At 42.7% G+C, this 22,229-nt stretch overlaps 1 protein-coding gene across 1 annotated transcript in view; it reads left to right on the forward strand.

Moving 5' to 3' along the window:
• lhfpl7 (LHFPL tetraspan subfamily member 7) overlaps positions 1–22,229 on the forward strand; it is a 76,541-nt gene that overhangs the window by 7,373 nt on the left and 46,939 nt on the right. Inside the window, exon 2 of the mRNA XM_028421715.1 lies at positions 13,578–13,716. Within this exon, the coding sequence (XP_028277516.1) occupies positions 13,578–13,716 (139 nt within the window). The remainder of the gene's footprint in view (positions 1–13,577; positions 13,717–22,229) is intronic.

Genomic DNA, 22,229 nt, shown 5'->3' on the forward strand with positions numbered 1-22,229 from the left:
TAGGTTTTTAGGAAGTATCGGGGTTATGGTTGCCATGGTAACAAATCCATCTAAAGTGTGATATACTCCCTGATAAGGAGCCACGGTGACACATCTACTGTCTCATAGTGACTACTTCTGACTTCTGTTTGAAGTCTGTGCGATACCCGCTGCACTCAAACATAATCAGAGAGCCAAGTGTCCATATGTGACGAGCTGGGAATGAGACCACCCTGTCAAAAAAATACATGTTGCTGCCTTCAAGGCTGCTGCTCTCTAATTTAAGACCTCTGCCAGGAGACAAATTGACTAAATCAAATCCATCTTACAGCATCCATTCTGTTACTCTTTGTCATCTTCATTTGAATACAAAACATACAGTCACTCATGTGTTTCATTTTGCATGTTAGAGTGTCCTTGAACACACTGCTGTTTCTGGAAAGTTCCATCTGTCTGCAAGTTCATTTTCATGCTGTTTTCAGAGGAATATAAACTGCCTGGGAGGTAAGAAATCAATTTAAAAGGCTTTACAAAGTGTTTGGCAGAATGCTGGATTTGTAGCTCGTTCAGTTCCATTCACTTTAATGATGCACGCAGCTCTGCGGTTATTGGTACACAGTGAGGGTCCATCTACATCATTTTGTGTTTTAAGCTCTCAGTATTAGCCATGTATTATTATTTGTATTGGTGGCAGCATAAAGAGCACGGTGGGCTCATTGAAGGACACTTTGACACGTGGAGGTAGAGATTTAGCTACAGCTGCCCAATATATGTTTGAAAGTTTTTCTACATGAAACAGAGGTTTGTGTTCCCACAATGCAATCCGAATCCAGTTAAGTCTGTGGATTTCTTGGTTGTAAGATTTCGGCTGGCGTTCAGGGAGGGAGTGTGTCGCCAGGCGTAGCAGAGCCAAGAGGTCAACGCTGCATATGGGAGAGGAATTGAAAGTGTGGAGAAACAGCTGTCCAGATGATAGATAGAACAGGTGGCCGAGGGAGCGATGAGGAGGAGAGAGGAGAACGTGTTGATCTGCATTTTATACCCATCTCGGTGAAATAGAGAGGAAATCAGTCTGGCGGGGAAGGAGAAGGATTTATGATCTCATCAGCCTTGATGGATGGATGTTACCTGCAGTGTATGATCATTTTCTGCTGCTTTTTTATATGGGTTATTTGATATTCTCAAAGTAGTAGACGCAGCAAAAACACTTGGTGCGATGACTCGTACCTCCCAAAGTCACCTATGGTCAAAAATGCGATATACTCTACAGTCAGTCATGTTTATTTAAATACTGGCTGAATTCCCGGCAGCGGCGAACGTGTTTATCTCCCTTATGAATTACACTCTTTGGTGATATTTAAGAGCCTCTGATCAGCAGTTCCCAGGTAGACACAGCGAGCTGTCTGACTGATCGCAGAGGGGGGGAGGGATGGAATCGGGCTGAGTCAGCAGGCTCAGGGAGGCCGACGTCCATTTGTTAAGCGGCCTGTCACTTCCACTGCCTTCAGTGTGGATCCTGCGGGTACTTTATGTATTGATTTAACAGGGAGCCTTTCTCCATTTTTTAACATAAATGATGGCTTACTTGGCTCGATGCATAGGAGCCGCTTGTAGCCCAGTGAGCCGGCCTCCATCAGTAGTCAAAGCACAGGGGTCGCATGAGAAAGAGCTCAGGGTAACAGAGAGAGCACACAAATACAGTAAATCTACCACCAACATCCTGCGGAGACAAAGAGTCTTTTAACACAAGGTTCTGGTTGGAATCAGCTCTGTTTTTCTGATTCCCCACTGTGTCCTGATATAGTTTTACTGCTCCACTTTTCCTCCACTTCCTCCAGATTCCTGCAACATCAAAACATAAAGCCCCTGGGACCCAGCCACGCTCCCAAACATAACTTCTCTGTTGATGCGGGTTGTGCAGCTTCTGAAATGAGGAAGTCCCATGTGTGTACACTTATTTAGGCTTGTGTAAATGGGAATATCAGCCTTATTTCAGCTTTGAAATATCTTCCTTTTAACAGCTCTTAGACATCCTTAGACATACGCCGTCGGTTGTGACATGAATTCCCCCCTTAAACGAGGTCAGAAGAAGCCTACAGGAGGGAGTTCCAATCAGATTTCTTTACTCTCACTGATACTGCATAAAAAAAAAAATCAGTCCTCAGGCGTTTTTTGACAGCTTACTTTACTTAAAGCTTTCCTGCTTGCACAGCTGTTATTTTAATGCAGAATGCAAGGATCCATTCCATGGGCACCTGATGCTTCTCTCATTCACCCTTTTGGAGATGGCAGTTTGAAAGCCAGTGTGTAAACTCATACAGAGGTCAATGTCCGCTCAGTCCTGCTTGTCTGGTTGTCTTTTAAAACCTTACATCTTGGGGAATTTAAGGCCTTCAGAAGAGCACTGTCCATTTGAGGAATAAAAGTCTTGAACAGAATTTTGATCTCTGCAGCTCAGTTTAGGCCCCCAAACCATCATACCCACTTCCAAGGCTAATGCAGCTGCAGCCTTTGCAGCTTTCATCCTATGTACTCATACAGCTTTGCTCTTGGAAACATAGTTTATGGGTAAACAGTGAATGTTAAGTGATTTTTAAAGAGGCAGAAACTAGAACGATGCAACATCCAAGATGAAACTACTTCTAGTTTAAGATCCAATGATGTCACTGGTTCCCAGAGGACCAACAAGCTTTGCAGCTCAGCCCCATCCTTGATTTAAAAACAGTAAATAATAATAAGGTTAAAAATCTTTCCTCAAACACTCCTCAATACAAAGTTAATTTCTTGCTCGAGAACACAGAGGACTTCGACCATGCTGTGCTAATGTGCAGCTCCACAGGGAGAGCTGAATGAGGGGAAAAGATGAATATGGTAGTGCCCAGTAGGACATCTGTTATGGAACTCATATGAGAAAACAGATGTATAATAAAGTCATTTAGATGCAAGTCAATTTGGACAGCAGTGTAACATCTCAGAAAATACAAATACAAATATAATTCTTCTAAACCCTAAAGAATAACATTCCTGTATTGTGTGTTTATTTAGTGGGAAACATAGGCGACAGTTTCCTTCCGTTCTAAAACATAAGAACCCCTCAGGTAATGCCTGAATCAATCCATACGAGTTAGCGTAATGGTCAGCTCACTTATCATTTATTAGCGTTCGCTCAGCAAGGCGCAGCACGTTACAAAGCTGGATTAATTACTGACCTGCTGCGTAACGACAAACTGCCATCATCCAAGATGAAGCGGCTCAGTAGCATGTTGTTGTCCAGTTACATCATTCTTCTGCAGAACTGCCTCTGTGCTCCTTTACATGCAACAGATGGTCTCTGTGCTGCGATTAGACTGATGCAACAGTGATCCAGACCTGGCAAGAGTCTTTAATTATTAGCCCTGTGGAAACCCACTTTCTTCTCCATTTGTGTAGAAAAAGAAGAATCCTGACTTATTTAACAGCAGCGTTCCACCTTGAGCTAAAGCATAAGAAGTGCGATTGCTGATAAAGATATTCAATTGGTTGATATTGCCCTGTAGGTAGATGTTCGCTTTCTGGGGTCATGCAGTTTGCTGTAATGTGTGTGTAACATGGAGCGGTTTTGGTGAAATGAAGCAGAGTGGTGGATGCAGATAGCATTTCCAGTTGCTACAGTACAGTATGCATGAATTATGAAATGTGCACTTGGGACCAGCGGTAGTGCAGATCATGCATAAATGCAAAGGCAAGCTGGGATTGTGTGAGTTTTTTGAGGGTGTGAGTGCACAAGAGGTTCGCTGAAGGACGACCTTTGCTCGAGCCCACACGCTCTCTTAAACTCATCTAACGCAGGTGGAGGAGGAGGAGGAGGCTGGGCCACGTCCACACACACACATTTCAACACAGAAAGTCCTCCACACTGTAGTCGTATACAAAGTGGCTTTAAACGCCAGGTATAGGTCTGTACTTTTCATCAAGTGTAAATCTGCAGTATGCATAAATATTACATCCCATCTCTGAAAAAGTCTTCAGTAAACGACTTCTCTTTCTGAAAACTCAGAGCATTCAGTTTAAACTGGATTATTAAAAGTATCTCACTCTTTTGAAAGATGCTGCCCTCAACAAATCACTGATCAAATCATTTTCAGACTAATTAATTCGCTGCATTTCAGACACGTTTAATAAACCCACATTTAATATCTGATTATTTTCCTGGTAAACAGATTTTGGCTCAAATGTAACTAATCCAGGCTAAAAATGTCCACTTTGTTTTGGTGCAGGATATTAACAGTTAAACATGATTAGTGTTGAGTTAATCCTAAATAATGTTTTCTTTAATAGCAGCATACTCTTTGTTGTAAAAACATCTACAGGTTTAATCACATAGCCTAATTTTAACAAATATTTTACTTATCATTCATAACATACACAAAGTATAGTATGAGTCTTTTACAGCAGATTCTATAGAGTGTCTATATGTGCTGTAGATACAGGACAATTACTATAACTTAAATAATGGTAACCGCTTTCCTGCAATGAAAAAGTAGCATTTGTGTTGTACGGTCGGGGAAATTCAGGCAGCTGAGAGCTACATGACAAACAAAGCAGGAGGAAATAAACTTTGAAGTTGTTAACTTTATATCAGCGTGTCATCAAAATGATTTTTTTTTTACCATGATTGTTTCATACTGCTGTATCTATTGTAACAATTCTCCACACAATGTTCACAAAGGCTGACATTAGCTCACAGTGATAAGAATGGGAGTTGAATGCTGCGCTTGACAGTCGGGCACCATCATTGGAGGCTATCAGAACATGATGTGTGTGTGAGTGTGTGTGTTCATGCATCAGATCTCTATGGTTTCTTTAACATGCGTACACTCATCAGAAGTGAACATTACTCTGGCATTTCTGCCACGCTGTACAGGACTGATATACATAAGAAGTCGTTAAGGAGCGGTCCTCTGTCTGAACAGATGGTGCGCTACGGTACATGTATGTAAACATGACAGCTTCATGTGATTCCAGGCTTCTTTTTTTACTAGTAGGTGGGTTGATAAAGAACTACTAAGTGAATATGACATACACAGATGGAGCCTCACTGTATGTGGGCTGTGGTGTTGTTATGGCAGTGTGAGAGAGTACAGTATTTCTTTACTCCTTTCTTCCTCTTTTCCAGATCTTCTCTGCATTTCTTCTGCACTCCTCTGATCCTCTCCTCTCACACCTCTCTCTCTCAGCAGTGCTTTGTTTTGATGTAAGGAGATCAACCATTGTTTCTAGATAGGGTCTCTCTGTGCACCAATTACGCTTGGCTGTTTGTTGGGATGCCAAACACCAAGTTTGTTCTAACGAGCCAGCACTCTGATTAAGTTATGTTCTCTCTCTCTACTAAATTTATTGTGTGTTTCATTCCAAATTTTAACAGCAGGCTTTTTATGCATTTCTTATTAGAAGCTGCTTTCAAAAAGCCAGGAGACAAAACAAGACAAATTCCACGGCTGGGATCTTTTGTAGAGACTCAGGGGAGGGAGGAGGGGGAGGAGGGGGAGGTTGGACACAAAAGTATCAGTTGCGCTATAATTCAATTACAGCTTCCATTCAGAGAGAAAAGAAAGGAGAAACTTTGCCTGAGGTTCCTCTTTTTTGCTGTCTACCCATCACCCCCACCCACCAGCAGCAGCCTATTATGAGAGCTGAATAAAAACCTCTGGCCTGGTTCTGGGGATGTCATCATTAAATCGCGCTGTGAGGAAGCCCATACATTTCAAAACCGCTATTTGATCCTCCTATCTGATCTGATCCGCTTTTGTGATCTAATATGAACAAGAGGAGAGGAGAACGGTATTAAGAAGTTTCTAGTTCGATGGAGTTTTAACCTGAAACAACTCCACCCCCTCCCCTTCCTTATCCTCCACAGGACATCATCTCCCATTTAATTGAGATCAGACAGAGATCAAGAGATGAGAAGCTCGCTGCTTGCTGTTTTGGATGGATCTGAGCTTTTGGAGGCACGTGACTGCAGGAGGAGGGGGTAACGGACAGGAGAGAGGCTCTACAAGCGCTTGGCTTTGGTCAGATATGTGAGCCTGATGCACTGCAGGGGGATCAGTCATGTAGTGATTGGTGTGTGTTTGTGTAGGCACGCGGTGCTCCTCACTGCCAGATGGACATTTGATCACTTACATACAATTCTTGATTAACCCATAAAGGGACGCCTCCTCATCATCATCATTGAGTCGTGGAGGGGGTTTACCTGTGTCTTCATGACTTGCAGTGTTTCCTTTGAATCGGCGCCTCTGCGCTGCTTCATGTAGGTTTAAAAACAAAGCCTAAAATAGAGGCTTTTCTCTGCATCCTGTAACCTCTCTATAGCAGTCTCTTCCACATGAGTCACCGTCTGCCTGAGCTGCTCCACCTGAGGGTTTCATAAAGATGATTCTCCTCTGGGATCACACCAGCATGCATCTATTTCCTCCTCCTGCACGGCAGCTGATGTGAAACTAGAGCTGTGGTTTATGTCGTTCCCCAGCAGCTCTGGGACCGGAGCCTCACTGAAGTTTTTTGGCAGGTTGGCAGCTACCTCGGGCAGTTTATATTCACACAACTTCTATTCATAGGCTGAAATAAATCTTTTTCTAAAAGTCTTTTTTGAAAACGAAAAGCATGATGGAACATAATGGCTTTGGCTGTGCAGAAAGCTCCAGTAATTTCTCTCCAGAGTAATCTTTGCTCTTATTTTCTCTTTTGTTGGTGTGGAAACGTTTAGGCTGCAATTTTCCCCTTTTGAACATCTCTGATGATCAGCCTATCACATAATATTCCAGCATGTTCTTTCTGCCACTGTTTTATTTTTGTTGGCATCACAGGTCATTTAGTCTGAAGCTGGGAATGTCTAAAACAATTGTTAATGAGTTGTGTGGTGCAAATAAGTGCTGCAATATTGAAATACTAAAATTATAAATTATAAATGAAAACTCTGTACAGATGGAGATAACATAAGGGCAGCTCAGTCAGCTGCCTGCATTCATGACATTACACTGGCTGTGTACACAGATAGTTTGTAGTGGCAGGACACGGTGTATCTCTGTCTCATTGATCAACAACAGTTTGGGTTTATTCATCCCCGCAGAGTCCACAAGTGGAGCCGCTTAGGTCTTCAGGTGGTGCAGCAGGTGGTGGTTAGCGACCTGGCAGGGAAGCAGCTGCCTGCAGCTTCGGACAAACTGGAACCAGGCCAGCTACTCAGGAGTAATGAATGCTTCTGAGATGACTGGCTGAGAAACTGCTTTTTTTTTGTTAACCACGGGGGATTCTCAAAGTCATTTCTAGGATGTCATTAAATAGCACTTGATGCACTGCTTCACTGTCTAGGATCCTTCACATTCTGTCAAGGATGCCTGTGTGTATTTTCTGTGGGCTTAAACCTCCCACATGTGCATCTCAAGCGGTGGGACCACTGCACTTTTTCTGGACTCCAGTGTTATCTGATTGCTACAAATCCTGGTTGTAGTCTCAGAAGGACCTGAGTGGGAGGGATGGGTCCCACCAAAGCATGCCTGACTTTGAATAATATCTATTGACTGCATAAAATCAGTTGGATAATTCTTTCAGTACTAAAACACTTGTAGTGTAGGTGGTTTATGTATGGTTTTCCCTTGCAGATCTAGTTGGCAGTCCAGCAATAGATTTGGGTCTAGTAGAGAGGCCATGAGGCCATGTGTTTGGTTGGTGGTTGTATGTGTTTCTTCAGGTGTCTTTCCTGTGTGGGATCCCACTGTATATAGCATGTCTCTATTCATCTCTGTGTGTTTGTGTGTGGGTGTGTGAAAGTGACGCTCTCTCAGTATGACAGATTCCCACCGTGTTTTATTTAACGTGACACCGAAGACTCAACGCCACATTAAAGCATTGCTGTGCAGCGGGGAGCACCCTGTGTGTAAAAAAACTAAATAAATACAAAAAATAACAACAAGCAACTCTGGATGACAGTGACGGACTCCTTTTGTGTCCCATGTGGGTAAAGATCATCCAGTACCAAACATTAAAAGCCTGAGCTGAATCAAAGGCTTTTAGTTTTAAAAGCACAGCTGCACAATTACACATGTTACAGTTGGTGTACACTTTGTGTGATATTTGATGGAAGAAGCATCAGGCAGAAAGAAACATGAGGCCAAACTGCATCAATAAAGTCAGCCAACATGGTTAGATTAATGCAGGAACTTTTTTTCAGACAGCACAGAAGAAATGCTGAAACTCAGAAATTAGCCCACCAGAGCATAGAGTGTGAATTATTTAAGTATTACATTTTTAAATTATTAATTTTAATGTCATTACTTTGATAAAAATTCTTCACATCTCCTGGTACATAATGACATTAAAGCTGGCACTTGACCCGATGCGCCTCCCTATCGTGAAAAAATATAAGAAAGTCTGACGCAGACTTTCGTTAAGTTGAGTCTCTTCTCGTTCCAGGAGCTTCTGGAGGTTAAAAGAATGCAGAAACTATGAACTTTAGTTTGCAAAGAATGAACTGAAGCTGTTAATGAATACATGCAGGAGGCTTATCATGGTTAAAATAAAATAAAATAACTGACACTATGTTCTTGTTGATGACGCCTGCATGCGTCTGTCAGACAACACAAATCTGAAGAACTGGCAGAGGATGTGTTTGTAAAGCAGCACAGAGATGTTTCTATTTACCACACAGAAATAAGAAAAGGTGTGTTGAGGCTAGTGAGTCTGTGTAACCTTGTGAAGGATTACAGGGTACAGGATGTCTGAGGCTTTTCTGTTCTGCAAAGCACATGACAGGAGGAAAGATTGCCAAAGTACGACAAATCTGTCTTGTGTGTATATATATATATATTATATATATATATATATAATATATATATATATACTCTCTGTAATCTATATATATATATATATATATACACACATATACACATATATACATTATGTATATATGTGTATATGTGTGTATATCTATCTATCTATATATATATATATATACATATCTATATATATAGATTACAGAGAGTTCTGCAGAAAATGATATAAGAGTGTGTCTGAGTCTTCTATCAAAGAAGACACAGAATGAAACATATTTACTAGTGATTAAAAATAAATGGCTTAGTGCCTGTGACAGCTGTGGCTGTGGGCCATCATGTTTTGATGTGATCCACTTTCCGCCCCTTGTACGTACAGTCAGTGTGTCAGTGAACTTCTGTCTGTCATTCCTTCAAGTCTGGTAGTTCAAATCATTTGAACTAAGGCATGAACCAATGTGCTTTAGGTGGTCAAGTGTCAAAACTCATTGTTTCACATTCACAGAAATAATAATAGTAATAATAAATAGTAATTTTGATAAAAGCTCCCATAGTCATCTGAACTCGTTACAACATATAGACAATAGCAAAGACAATGCAGCTGTAGCTCATCCAGCATTCCCACATTAATGTGTGGACTTCTGTGGCTGATCTATTGTGTCTGAGCTTCACATGAATCCCACTCAGAATATGTTTGTGTGCCAATACTGAATGGCACTGCGTGTGTGAGGGTTCGAGAGGGAACACTGAGCGCTCCCATGTCCTTTTAAGTGCTCCTGAATGTCGCATCCTATCTGCAGTCTGTCCCTGAGGCACAAATGGACACTCCATCCACTTGTCAAGTGATTAATCTCTGCTCCTCTCTCTCTCTCGTCTCCTCTCCATCTCGTATTCACTCTGTACACAGCTTCATCGACCATTCACACACACACGTATACACTTATCCAAGCAACACTCCCCTCTCCCAGTCACTTTTCGGCGAAGATCAATGAGGGGATGGATGTATAATTCAGCACATTAATTTAGAGGTGGGTGGGGGGGTGGGGGGTGCTTTTCTGTATTAGTGCTGTGAGTGGCAGAATAATCTAGCTGCTCTGATGATGATGAAGACAAGCAGAGGTAGAGAAAGTGCAGGTGAGAGGAAGCAGTTTACAGAAAGGGGAGCAGATAGGTGAGATTGTGTGTGTGTGTGGGTTTGGCTGAGGCAGAAACTCCTCTGGTGGCTCGGAGATGTCCTGGGAAGCTGTGTTATGGTCTAATGGCTTCCTGAAGGCAGAGCATGTCAAGGCTGATGCTTTAGTGTTGCTGCTGGGCTCTCATGCTGCTGAATGCTGATTAGAGATGGGAGGGCTGAGGCAGACACACACTGGATGAGACAGCACCTGAGTGCTGATGGCTTACCTGTACATGTTAGCTATACACTAAAGCACACACACAGTCACACAATGAGCCATCTTGGTAGATGTCAAGCTCGTCACGTCTGCTTATCGGAGGATCTGCAGTGCTCTTGCGTCACCTCCTGTCCTCCATAAAGGCGAGGCATTCGATTGTAAAGTGGAGGGGTTATTTCTGTGGAGGGCCGGGCCGGTCTCCTCTCCTCCCTGCCGATTCTGAAGAGCAATCCCCTCCATTTTCTACAGACACCGTGCTGAAACATTTAGCCATTCAGGCCAGGCAAAGTGCGTTTAATGAGACATGCCTCGCCATCTCCATCTTGTAACTCTCAATTGAGGAGACAATGAAATTTCATTGGCCCGTACAGTGTAATCCCCGGCTTCCTTAATGTAATTGGAAATCAAAGTCTCCTTCAGTGTGTCCTTTTATTACTTGCAGCAGCTGGATGGAGGTTTTTATTTCCTGTTATTGGTGCAGTTATTGGTCTCCAACTAGCTCAGGATGTGAATCACTTATTGTGGGAAACCACTAAAGTTTCTTCACGATGGTGCCAGGTAGTCTTACATGTGTGTCAATGTAGTCTTTAGTTTTATCAGCATTGCATTGAAAACAAAAAGATGTAAAAATGTCTGCTTGTCTCATTTTGTATTCTTAAATAAATATATATATATATATGTAATTTTTTTATTTTTTCCTCAACCCTCTGCTTTTCTCTGTGGCCCCATCTGTTGCAGCGGCTCCACCAGTTATTCACACATAATTACAATCTATTTAGGAAGAATCAGTGAAAGGACCGGCACTGTTAGCAGCTCATTTTCTACTAAATTAACTTGTGCTCAGAACAACTCGAGGACAGCTGAGGAAAAAAGACCTCCTAAATATTTCTGTATTGTCTGTAAGTAAAAGTCAGAATGAATCAGTGTCGAGAGATGATGAATTAGGACACCATTAATTGAAATGTTAGTTGTTTGCTGCAGAAACAGTGTGGCGCTTGGATAGCCTTTTATTAGGCTCCCGGGCTGTGTTTAAATGGCACAAAGAAAATGTCATCTGTACAAATCTATTACTGCTTGCGGTTAATTGATAGAATGAAAAATGGACAGAATGCACAATAAAGTGGAGCTTACATGTAGAATATTTCGATTAAACAGTGTTTTTTGTTATTCTGAGTAAACTTCATTCTCCTCTAAAACGTGTCTTCTATTGTTCGTCAGTGGACCCTATATAACTGAACATAGCTCTGCTCTCCCATATATGAGACGTGATGTACCTCTAATGTGTCACAGTGAATTGAGAACAGCAGGGTGGGAGGTAGGCTGCACACTCTGAGCCCACGAGGCACGCCAAGATCAAGCAGCGGAGAGAAAGGAGACATTCCTCTGCATACATGAATATCATTGTAGGGAAGGAGGAGGAAGAACAAAGACCACAGAAGTTAATGGCTTTTCTGTATCTTCAAGTGCCTCTCCTCTGTCCTCTTGAGACAGGAAAAAAAATGAGTGGATATCTTAATAGCAACATGTTTTTCTCCTATATATGAGGGCTATATAAATTTACTGTAGTGCTTATGTTATGATGCACAAAGGAGAGTGAATGCCTGCCATATAAGTAACACCAGCATAGTAACAGAAGGGCTGAGTATAGAAGTGGACAAATGATTATTGCCCCTTCTGTTATAATTAACCGCTATGTGTTTCTTTATTTATGACTGTTGTGATTTCAAACGTTAAACTTAAGTTCAGGCCGCTGCAGCTGCTGCACATATTAGGTGTAAAAATCATATCGTCCCACTTTGTTTTAGCTGTTGACAGCTGCACTGCTTTACCACTCACACTCTATTCTGAGTGATTAATCACAGTAAAACTCACACAGAAAAACAGAAGGACAATATTTGGTAAATATTATCATGAAGAAAGAGATGCAAATCTGCTTTAACACCACAGAAATCTGCAGCTGTCTCCCTTCCTTTTAATATGATTTAAGACAATATAAACATTGTCATTTGTTAACTTTTAAAGCTTTTAAAAAGAAGCATCTACCTCTGCTTGAAGAACTTAACTCACATTGATGTCTATGACTCATGTACCAGGATGTGCAGTGAATTGAGCTGGCCATGAGTCCATGTGCCCAGACACTGCTGCTCTGTTAACAGGGCTGAGAAATGATCATTTTGCTGACTAATGATGACATTTGAATCATAAATCAAATTAAACCTCCAATGGTTTGCAATAAAAATTGCTTGTTCTCGAGGGATTGCTCCACATCTGCACATTCTCCACTCTTGCTTAATTGCTGTGATCCAGGTGCCCTTGGGCAAGGCACTTAACTCCCACTTCTGAAGCAGCTGATCTGTAACCCAGATGTGTGTAATTGCACAATTGTTCATGTATGCTGCAGCTTTGTGAACACGTTCAGCAAACCTGGACATATAAAGGTCAAAAGAATAACCATCTTCATTGCCACCAACCTCACTGCACTCTTAGTGTTTTCCTGCTCCTCTTCCTGCCAAACAGCAGAACAAGCTAATTAAATCTTCTGTTGGGCATGAAAATCGCTCTCCTTTCATCCTCCCTCCATTCACGTCAGTCACATCAGGGACATGCATAATGACACGTGTTTTAGGGGCTGTAATTCCCCCGCGCATGTTAGACATTTCTCCCTGATCGCCTCCGCCTGCATGCTAATCACTGATGTGACGCTGTTTTCAGACTGCTTGTTGGAAAAATAGGCGACTTTTTTTTTGGTAAAATGTGCTGAGGAAAATGTGTGGCAACTTTTTTAGTTTTGAAGCTGAAGGGTCTGTTTGAGAGTCTGTGCCGATCAAACAAAGTCACACAGGTTGTGGGAAATACTCACACACACTTGGCTTTGCGGCTTTAAACTCTCTTTTCCCAGGACTTTCCCAGGAGCTGGAAGAGGAGGAGACAAGGACAGTTCTGGACATTGATCCGAGTTAAAAGCCAGTCAAAACAAACCAAAACCACCTCACAGTCGGAGGATTAAGATGCTCCTTAAATAAATCCATTCCTGCATTGTGGTCCATTAGAAGAGCTGTGAATACGTGTGTGCGCTTCTTTGGCCTCTCTTGCTCTCCGCATGATTAAGTGACGATGTAATGAATCAGGACAGTGCCCTCTTGTTTGGCCTTGGAGTCTGTTTTCCAGCTGAGTGAGCTATTAACCTGTTAGTGGGGACTGACTGTGAGGTCACACAAATCTGTCCAAACCAAAAACACACACTTTCTAAATGTAGCAACGAATCATAAATCTCTGGAAATAAGGTAAACAGGTTTATGTTCTCTGAGGCACATTCACATTTCCTCCCACTTGTGAAAATATGGAAGCAGGTCAGTGAGAGCTGCACTAAGATTGTTCTGTGTGTGTGTGTGTGTTACAGACCAGCGCGGTGCTGTGTTCAGGAGGCTGTGCTCTGCTGGCTGTCAGCTCCCTGTTGGCCATCATCACCATCTTCCTGCCCAGCGGAGGATGTGAGAGGAGGATCTGCACCCTGGCTGGATACATGCAGATGGCTGCAGGTCAGTAAAGACGAGGACACACACACATCAACATACACACACTTGTGTTTTAAAGTGACAAACTCTAGAGCCACTCAACAAGCATCACTGAGTGTAACAAAAAAAAAGAGCTGACTTTGTTGCCCATCAGTCAACACAAACAAAAACCAAAGGGAACACACAACTGGAGGACAGCTGCTGCTAGGCAACCAGAGTCTGCATGGCAGGGGCGAGCCTGCAAAAGGGAAGGCAAAGATAGATTTAAAGCCTGCTATAAAAATAAGACAATTACACCTCCTTAACACAGGTCATTGGTTCAGGGCTACATGTGACTTATCAGGCTGCTGCTTTCACTCCGACAGAGAAGGAGTCCCGTAAACATAGCGGTGGTCTTGTCAGCACTTGAGCTTTAAAAAGCAAAAATGCAGCACGGCTCATGACGCTGTTTAGTAGTGGCCTTCACAGTCTTGACTTGTGCATCGGACCATTTTAATGGCCGTTGGTATGAACGTGAAGCAAGGATACGGCTCGTGTGTGCTTTACTTACAGCAACAATTTTCATATGCAAGTTACACCACATTCATCACTGTGTTACCGTCGCAAGCAACACTTAAAGGGACACTTAAAGGGACACTTCACCCCAGAATTTAATAATATCAGTTTCTGGGTGTAGTTCAGTAGAAAATTTCAATATGCCACACTAGCATGTTAGCATGCAGTTCAAATCCTATTGTTTCATCATATATCTGTTTTTTTATGCCTTTCTTGAACATGTGATGCAGTTGTAATTTAGTAAGTCTCAAATCACTTCACTTCTCGGCTCTTCAAACACAGAAATCCTTAATTGTTGCCACCCTTCATTTGTTTATGTAACCTCCGTCCTTGAGAATATTGAGCAGCTAATTTAAATCCCTGCATGTGGCATTTAACTGAGCATAATTAGAGACTGAATTCATTGGACAGGTTAAATCTTTATTGGCAAAGGTGGAACTTTCACTGGCTACGGTTAATGGTGTGTTTAAAGTGGTGCTTATTGCTTACAGCCAGACTCTCATAATTCTCCGTCTGACTACAGAATCAGATCAATGTTGCTTTGGGAAAATGAGAATGAGTCTGTGGCACAGCAGTGCTTCTGAGCCTTTGTGAGTATGTGTGTGTGTGTGTAATCCTGCCCTGTGTGTCTCTCATAGATACAGACTTTTCTAAATAACATTGTGAAGCGGAGAGCCGGGTCTTTGTTCGGTTTCCAGGTCGACTCTTGTCTAGATAGAAGGAGGTTTCACAGAGAGCCGGCAAAGCCCTGAGGAGGGTAGATCAGAAGAGCGTTTGTTTTCCCAGCTCTGCAAGTATGTGTGTATGTGTTGAAAGAGTGCTATCAAAGTGAGCTGATAAACTGTAACAAGCAGATTAAGAACAATGGCCTTCTTTGTGGTGTGCATATCATCAGGGCGGCTTTTGACGGTGTGTGTTTTCTGGCAGATTGGTAGAAATGAACTGCTGACGAGATGCCGCTTGTCGACTTTCCCTTTGCAGCTTGAAGTGATGCTGGGTTTGATCCCCGAGTTTTCTGCAGCATCTCTGACAGGCAGCGGAGTGTGTGTATGTGGCTGTGTGTGACTCTACATAGGAGCTCTGGGGGATCATTGAGTCATTTTTCTGATTTTTTATTTCATATTTTTTTAAGAGATTGAGCTCATCTTAAGACAGACACATAATGTGTGTGTCAGATTTCCTGGTGGTTCTTGAATGCAACACCTGTGATTTAGCTCTTTTAAAATAAAGCCAAATCTAATCTTTCATTAAAACCACCTTATAATACAGGTTAAAATGAATCAAACATGAATTGTTCCCAAAATGGATGAATAAGCAAACAATTAAATAATGATATAATGAAATAAAAATATAAAAACAAAATGATTCTTCATCTACCAAAGCAACTAGTTGCCATGATTAACTCACTCAGCAGGCGTTTGATGCGAAATCCCCATTATGTGGCTGATCTGCAGTGTAGTATAAATAGTTCAGTATATTACTTGCGTTTGTATTTTCTTACAGCAGTGTGTCGTGTTTATGATTTGTGTGTGTATCTTCCTTTAAGGGAACAAGTCACTCGACAGTGCCCTCTCACACTGCGGTGGTCTTCCATGACTGCAGACACAGAGAAGGTCCTGACCCTTCTCTCCACAAGAAGTCAGACAGCATCAGCTGGAGGCTGCTGGCTTGTTGTACCACCTCCGCTAATCTGCGGTTAAATCCAGGCCCTCTGCAGAACAGACTCACTCAGTATTTTAGTTCTCCAAGAAGTCTGCAGGTCAGGGTTCCTGGCATCACAGCGAGCGCGTCTCAGTTCTTCTGTGGACACTTAAGAATCTAAAACTTCAGACGCACACATTTTTTTGCACACTCACACATGGCTGCATGGGTCGAATCAGGAAAAGCTGCCTACTCTTTCCTTTCTCAGCCCAGTGGTCCCATGGGTGTAGTCCAGAATTAGATGTGAACCTGCTAACCCTCCGCTGGTTCAGTTCAGCACTCTATCCAGCGGTTCAACGGCTGCGACGCCGAGCGCTGCCGCCATCAATGTTTTACACTCGGAGAGAGGGAGGCAGAGCGTAGCTGTGTGCTACGGCGGGGAGCTTTTTCTGCTGTCATGCATATTTCATCAGCCTGTTCTTCTTAGTGGGCCAGATCCATCAGATTGGCTGACTGTATGGACAGACATTGTGTGCGTGTATGTCTGCACAGAGCAAAGAGTGAGGAAGCACAAAGATACACTTTTTATTCTATTTCTTGTGTATTGTAATCTGCCTAATAGTGAGTAAGACTGACTTCATCCTTCTGGTATATCAGCTGGTCTCACTCAGAGGGAGCTGTGGAGTTTGTTGGGGGGTTCGTTGTGCTACAGCGCTCAGGCAGATTCTCACCGTGCAGCTATCTGCTCAGGGCTGAAGACACGTCACACTTGGCTGAGTGTACACGCGCTCGCTGCACGTACGAGCTTAATCTCAGCTGTTTTCCTGCAGGGCTGAAGCCATATTAACATATGGAGATCATTTACATTATGTGCTTACAATAAAACATGCTGGAGATACTGTTTGCTGCACTGATTGCCTGTTGTTTTCTCTTTTTATTGATTTGCTTGTGAGTTCAAAAAGATGTTAGAGTTGAAAGTAGTTCTTTGGTAGCTTTACGGGTGGAAGACTTGAAAGAGATATGCCTGAAGGCTTGTTGAAAGATTTTTTTACTTTTTTACTTGTACAGTTGGAGATGTTTGTGTTACCCCATATGGAGCAGCACCAGCAGCAGCGTGTGGTGTTTTATTGTTACATGAAGAGATAAAATGAGGGGAAGTGGGGAACTGTACGAAAAAAAAAACAGGCACTGAATTTAGTAGCACTCTTTGGTGACGACTATATAGGGTTTTTGTATTGGGGTTGCACAAAATGCAAAGGTGCAGTCCACCAGAAGAGAGGGGGCTTCCCTAATCATGCATCTGTTGCATGAAATGTAGATTATGAGATGAAAGATAAAACTTCTTATCTGTTATTCATCTTACTTTGTTTGTGTTAACCTCTGTGGGTTCCTGGCCATGTTGCTTCAGGGCCATGGTGAAACGAAGCTCCTGTTATCCAACAACATCAGTAACAAGCACACCATTCTTCTGATATCTGCCGACATCACACTTCTTTACTGTATCTCAGCCTCAGCGCTGCATTTAAATTTAAAGCGTGACACTCTGGCTGCACTTGCTGCTGAATCAATGAACACTGCAGCCACAGCAGAAGGAATGAAAAGGCCTCTAAGAAGGGACGTTATCTTCAGCTCTGGGGACCAACTTTTGGCTGAAAAAGGTTTCTAATTTGCAGCTAAACTCCACACAACCCCGGCTTTACCTGCTGAATATTTCCCTTTAAAGTTTCCCCCTCCTGTGCAGCCTTCTGAAACCGTGCCGTCTTATCTTCATCCTCATCAGGAAGAGTCCCTCAGTGTTGTTGCCCCGACCCTGTGCTGCTTGGGAAAAGGAAACAGAGTGTGTGTTCTTGAGAGTTCCGTATACACACATCAAGTTTCTTTGTGCTGATGCTGAGGGAGCCCAGCCTGCTGTGTCAGCGCTCCCTTGGGCAAAGCTGCTATGCAGATGTCCTCCCAAGCATGGTGATGAAAATAGGAAGCTGCTTTGATCAAAGCACCTGCTGTGTTATTTCCGTGCTGCCGTCGCCGCCGGAGCCCATATGGTACCTGTGCCAGGTGTCAATCATCTCTCAGATGCAGATGAATGCATTTCCCATATCGGGCTGGATTAGAGCAGCAGACTCTATTAGCAGAACATGTTCCTTCAACAATTACATTACATTTAGTGGGGCTTTTCTTTTATGGCAGCAGGAGGGGAGATGATTGGACCATCATGCATGTCACTGTTAGTGTTCTTAGACAGAACTTTTCTTGGAGAGCAAACATTACTGAAGCATTGTTTGATTGTCTGGTCCATCTTTGAAATCCTTCCAGCTACCTGCAGGCACAAGATGTAGCCGTTCCCACCTGTATTTCTGTGTGAAGGCAGCAGCTTCAGGTCAGGAATCCTCCTTTTTTTTGGAATTCTTTATTTCTGCTCCACCCTTCAGGCTGCTTCTTTTTTCATTTAATATGCTGTATGTCTGAGAGTGCGTGCTCCTTTTTTCTGACATGTGACTCTACTATCTTCCATGCAGCTTTTTCTTTCATCCACTTCTCCTAACTCCTCCTGCGCAGTGTTTCCTGTAAGCACGTCTTTATCGCAATCAGAACCCCAAACCTCTCTCTGCTTGTTTTCTGTCAGTCGTTGATATTTCATTCTGTTTCATCATGAGCGGCCCGGCTTCAGGCTTGCGCACAGACCTCAAAAGTAAATTTCTGCAGTGATCTCACTGCCCTGCCTGTGAAGTCAGGAAAGTCGATTTAGCTTTTACACACAAAGTGCTCGCTTTGTTTAGTGTGTCTGTTTGTATGTGTGCGCTGACAGAACGTGACCTAGTTTAGATGCAGTGTGATGCTGACACTGTAACCCCCTCACCTGCGACCCGCAGCACGCTGACAATATATATTAATTGTAGATGTGCGTCCTGTCACTCAGAGTGTTTGTGTGTGTGTGGGTTTTAGTACAGTCTTTGTGCTGTCGCTGTTGACAGTAATGTGATTGGTCACCATCGCTGCCTTCTGCATACACACACACAGACACACACACATATAGCTTTTCTGTGGGTTTCTGCTCTCAAGTCTCAATAATTAAACAGGACAGCGGCAGATTTACATAGCAACTGTAAATATTTGCTAGTAAAACATTCATCTGCATCTACAAATCCAACTTTGATTCATTCATTAATATGTTTTGCTGCTTTATTATAGCTGTCGTCATGATTGCGAATGCAGGCGAATGGATAAACTGGGCCTAATGTCCTCTTATGAATCAAAGCTGCTGTTTGTTTATTTGTGTATGCTCCACTCACTCGTTGGTCTAATCTGATGTCTACTATAATTATGAACACGGCGGCACTTGGCTGCGCTCACTCACTGATACATTACCCACAAAAACCACAGTAATTGGTCCACCAGTCAATTAGAGCTGGACTGTAATTAAGACTGAACTTTCATCCTGTGCAATTCATCAGTTTTCTTTTCATTTGCTGGAAAGGCCTGTTATAGACTTTGTGTTGAGGCAGTGTGCTGACAATGTTTTTTAATGTATCTTTAATGTTGCCTTTTGAAAGCGTGTCTGTGCTTTGATTCGTACTTCCTTCTCAAATGTAAAGAGGCAGTGTTTTCTTTCTCTGATTTTAACAGTCTTTACGGTGTTAATTGACCTCTCCCATCTTTTGCATGTGCCTAAAACCTCTTAATAATCTCACACACACAAAGACACTCAAACTGTCCCACAGTGTGGTTGCGCCTTTCCTGAGCTGTGTCACGACACTGTGCGATGACATGTTGACAGAGGAGAGGAGCTAAAATGTTACGGAGGATCTTCAAAAGGAAAGCAGCTGGAATTTCAACACTTTATTTATATTTCTTGTATTTATTCTGGTGCGTCACCATTGCAGCGTCCAAAACATCTCCGTCTGTTCCTTATTCCTGTCCTGTCTCCTTTCTCTTCCTTCTCCTCCGTCATTCTGCAATTGAAAGCTCCAGCAAACACGCACACACACTCAGAGAGCTAGTGGCTATGCATATTACATGAGTCCTCCACCTCTGAAGGCCTCTCTGCTTTTTTCATTTTGCAACTTACAGCAGAGATGATGAGGTGGAAGCCAGATCCTGCACTTAAGGGCTCTTTTCCCCTTTCTTCCTGGCAGGAGCTGCAGCTGATGGCTGAACATGTTGTGTGCTGCAGTTTAAAACGTCAATAACAATACAGTAATATATTTGTGTGATGACTGTAAATAGCAAGATAATTAAAGAAATCCTTTTCTATTGATGGGCTGGTTTCCCATAAAGCTGTATTGCTTTCTTTAATCTAAGCTCACTTGAAAGTCTTTACAGAAGATGTTACACACATCTGTGTTTTTTCTCTTCCTTTATTGCACCCTTTGTTTACAAAATGATATCATATAGATAGATGTAATTATAGATTAAGAGATTTTAGGCAATGCATAACCACATTTATTTGTTACCTGTAGCAAACAGCTGTGCTAACACACAGTTGATGGTTACAGTGGTGAATAAAGACAACTTCATTTATGGTAACAGTAATACAAGTTGTGTCTGTGTGTGTCTGTGTGTGTGTGTGTGTGCGGAGTCTCTGTGGAATTCCCACCAGTGCCTGTCTGATGAGAACAACAGCCAGGATGAGTCATTGTTGTGTCTGTGGTTGTTGGATTGCAGCTGCTTCAGTCCTCCACACTGGGCCCTCAGCCGCAAACACACACACACACATGGATTAAGTGTGTGTGTGTGTGTTTGCGTGCTCATGTGCTCATGTTTATGTGTGCTTTCCTTTCACTTTCATTCCTCTCATGTCGTTTCATCCTCTTCCCTCTCATGCAGTGATTGATCCTCTGCTCAGAGGCTTCTTGTGAGTGTGCGCTGATGAGCGAGAGCTCGTGCCACTTTGTCGTGTTTTTGTTTTTGCCATCTGCGTTGTTGGGAATGAGTTTTTGTAGGCAATATGAAGAGTTGGGACCACTGGTACCTGTCACACACACACCATGATTGATTAGGCAATGTCGCTCAGTTGCTATTGCTTTGCTTGTGTTTATGACTGCCTCATTTGCATGAATAAAATGAATGCGTTTACTCTGCTAAGTGAATTAAAAAGGCTGCATGTGATATGTGTGTGTAAGGGTGTGTGTGTTTGTGCATACATGTGTGTAGAAACCTATTGATTTCAGCTCACAGTGAAGCACAATACTCACCAGAGGCAAATAGAAATATTTGGTTTTGTAGTGGACTATCCCTTTAAATGACAGTCCTAACTGCAGTCACAACTTAAGCGCAGCAATAACTGGAACTTGTGTTTACAGTACAATGCTGATCAGACAAAATAAGACTAGCTGAGACTATTTTCCCTGCATGTACAGTTGCTGATCGTGCAGCTCTGCCCAGATGAAAAGAAATGATGTAAAAATAACAGTGGTGATCCAGGACAGGTTTGAGCTTTTAGGTGTCCACAACAACAGCAGGGGGAATATTTTCTCAAGGACATCAGAAGCAGCAGGGCGACTGGGGGCTGTACAGTCAGTCAGTGGGATAAGAGCTGAGATCAGGTAGATTCAGAGAGGATGGGTGATCAGATCAGCAGGGTTTTGTTTTTTTTTATCAAGAAGTCTGCATCTGTAAAATTGGATTCAACTCTTTTCTTTTTCTTTAATATTGTATGTGGATGCAAAGTTATAAATTATATAAAAAGACAGTGACTCACTGCTAGCTGACGGGAAATCTTTTGTTTCCAGCGCGTCCTTTGACGATTGTAATGAATCACTTTCACAGCACTCAGTAGGTCTTTGTTCATTTGTTCATTTATTGCTGTGTGTATTTTCATGCTGATGTTGTTGTGCGAACAGTGAAGCTGCACCCGGTCCACTTGTGATCCATGTGCAGCTACACGGCAATGAGATGGGGCGGAGACACGCTGAAACAGTTTCACATGTTATTCTCAGTTAAGACAGGTTTGCTCAGTCAGAAAAGAGCTTATAATTCACCACTCAGCCTTTGATGTGCGACACACAGCTGCTCTCACATGTACATCAGCCTGCAGACGGCAATATATTACACCAGTGAAAGATGCCCAGCACTTAGTGAGATTACAGAGGCAGACTGACCTGTGTGTGTGTGTGTGTGTGCCAGAACACCGCTCCATCTTTGTCGAAAAGATGGTACCCACAGGTGCATGTTTTTTCCTCTCCCTACACACACACACACCCACACACACACCACATTCCTACAGAGTGATCCACATTCCTGTCCTGACCCTCCCTTGGGCCCCACAGACCGCATTCTGGGCTTGATGCTTTCTTAAATCAAACACACACTCCTTCACTACCTTCTTCCTCACACATAACATA

The sequence above is a fragment of the Parambassis ranga genome, chromosome 14 (genome assembly GCF_900634625.1).
Source record: "Parambassis ranga chromosome 14, fParRan2.1, whole genome shotgun sequence".
NCBI classification, from domain to species: Eukaryota; Metazoa; Chordata; class Actinopteri; family Ambassidae; genus Parambassis; species Parambassis ranga.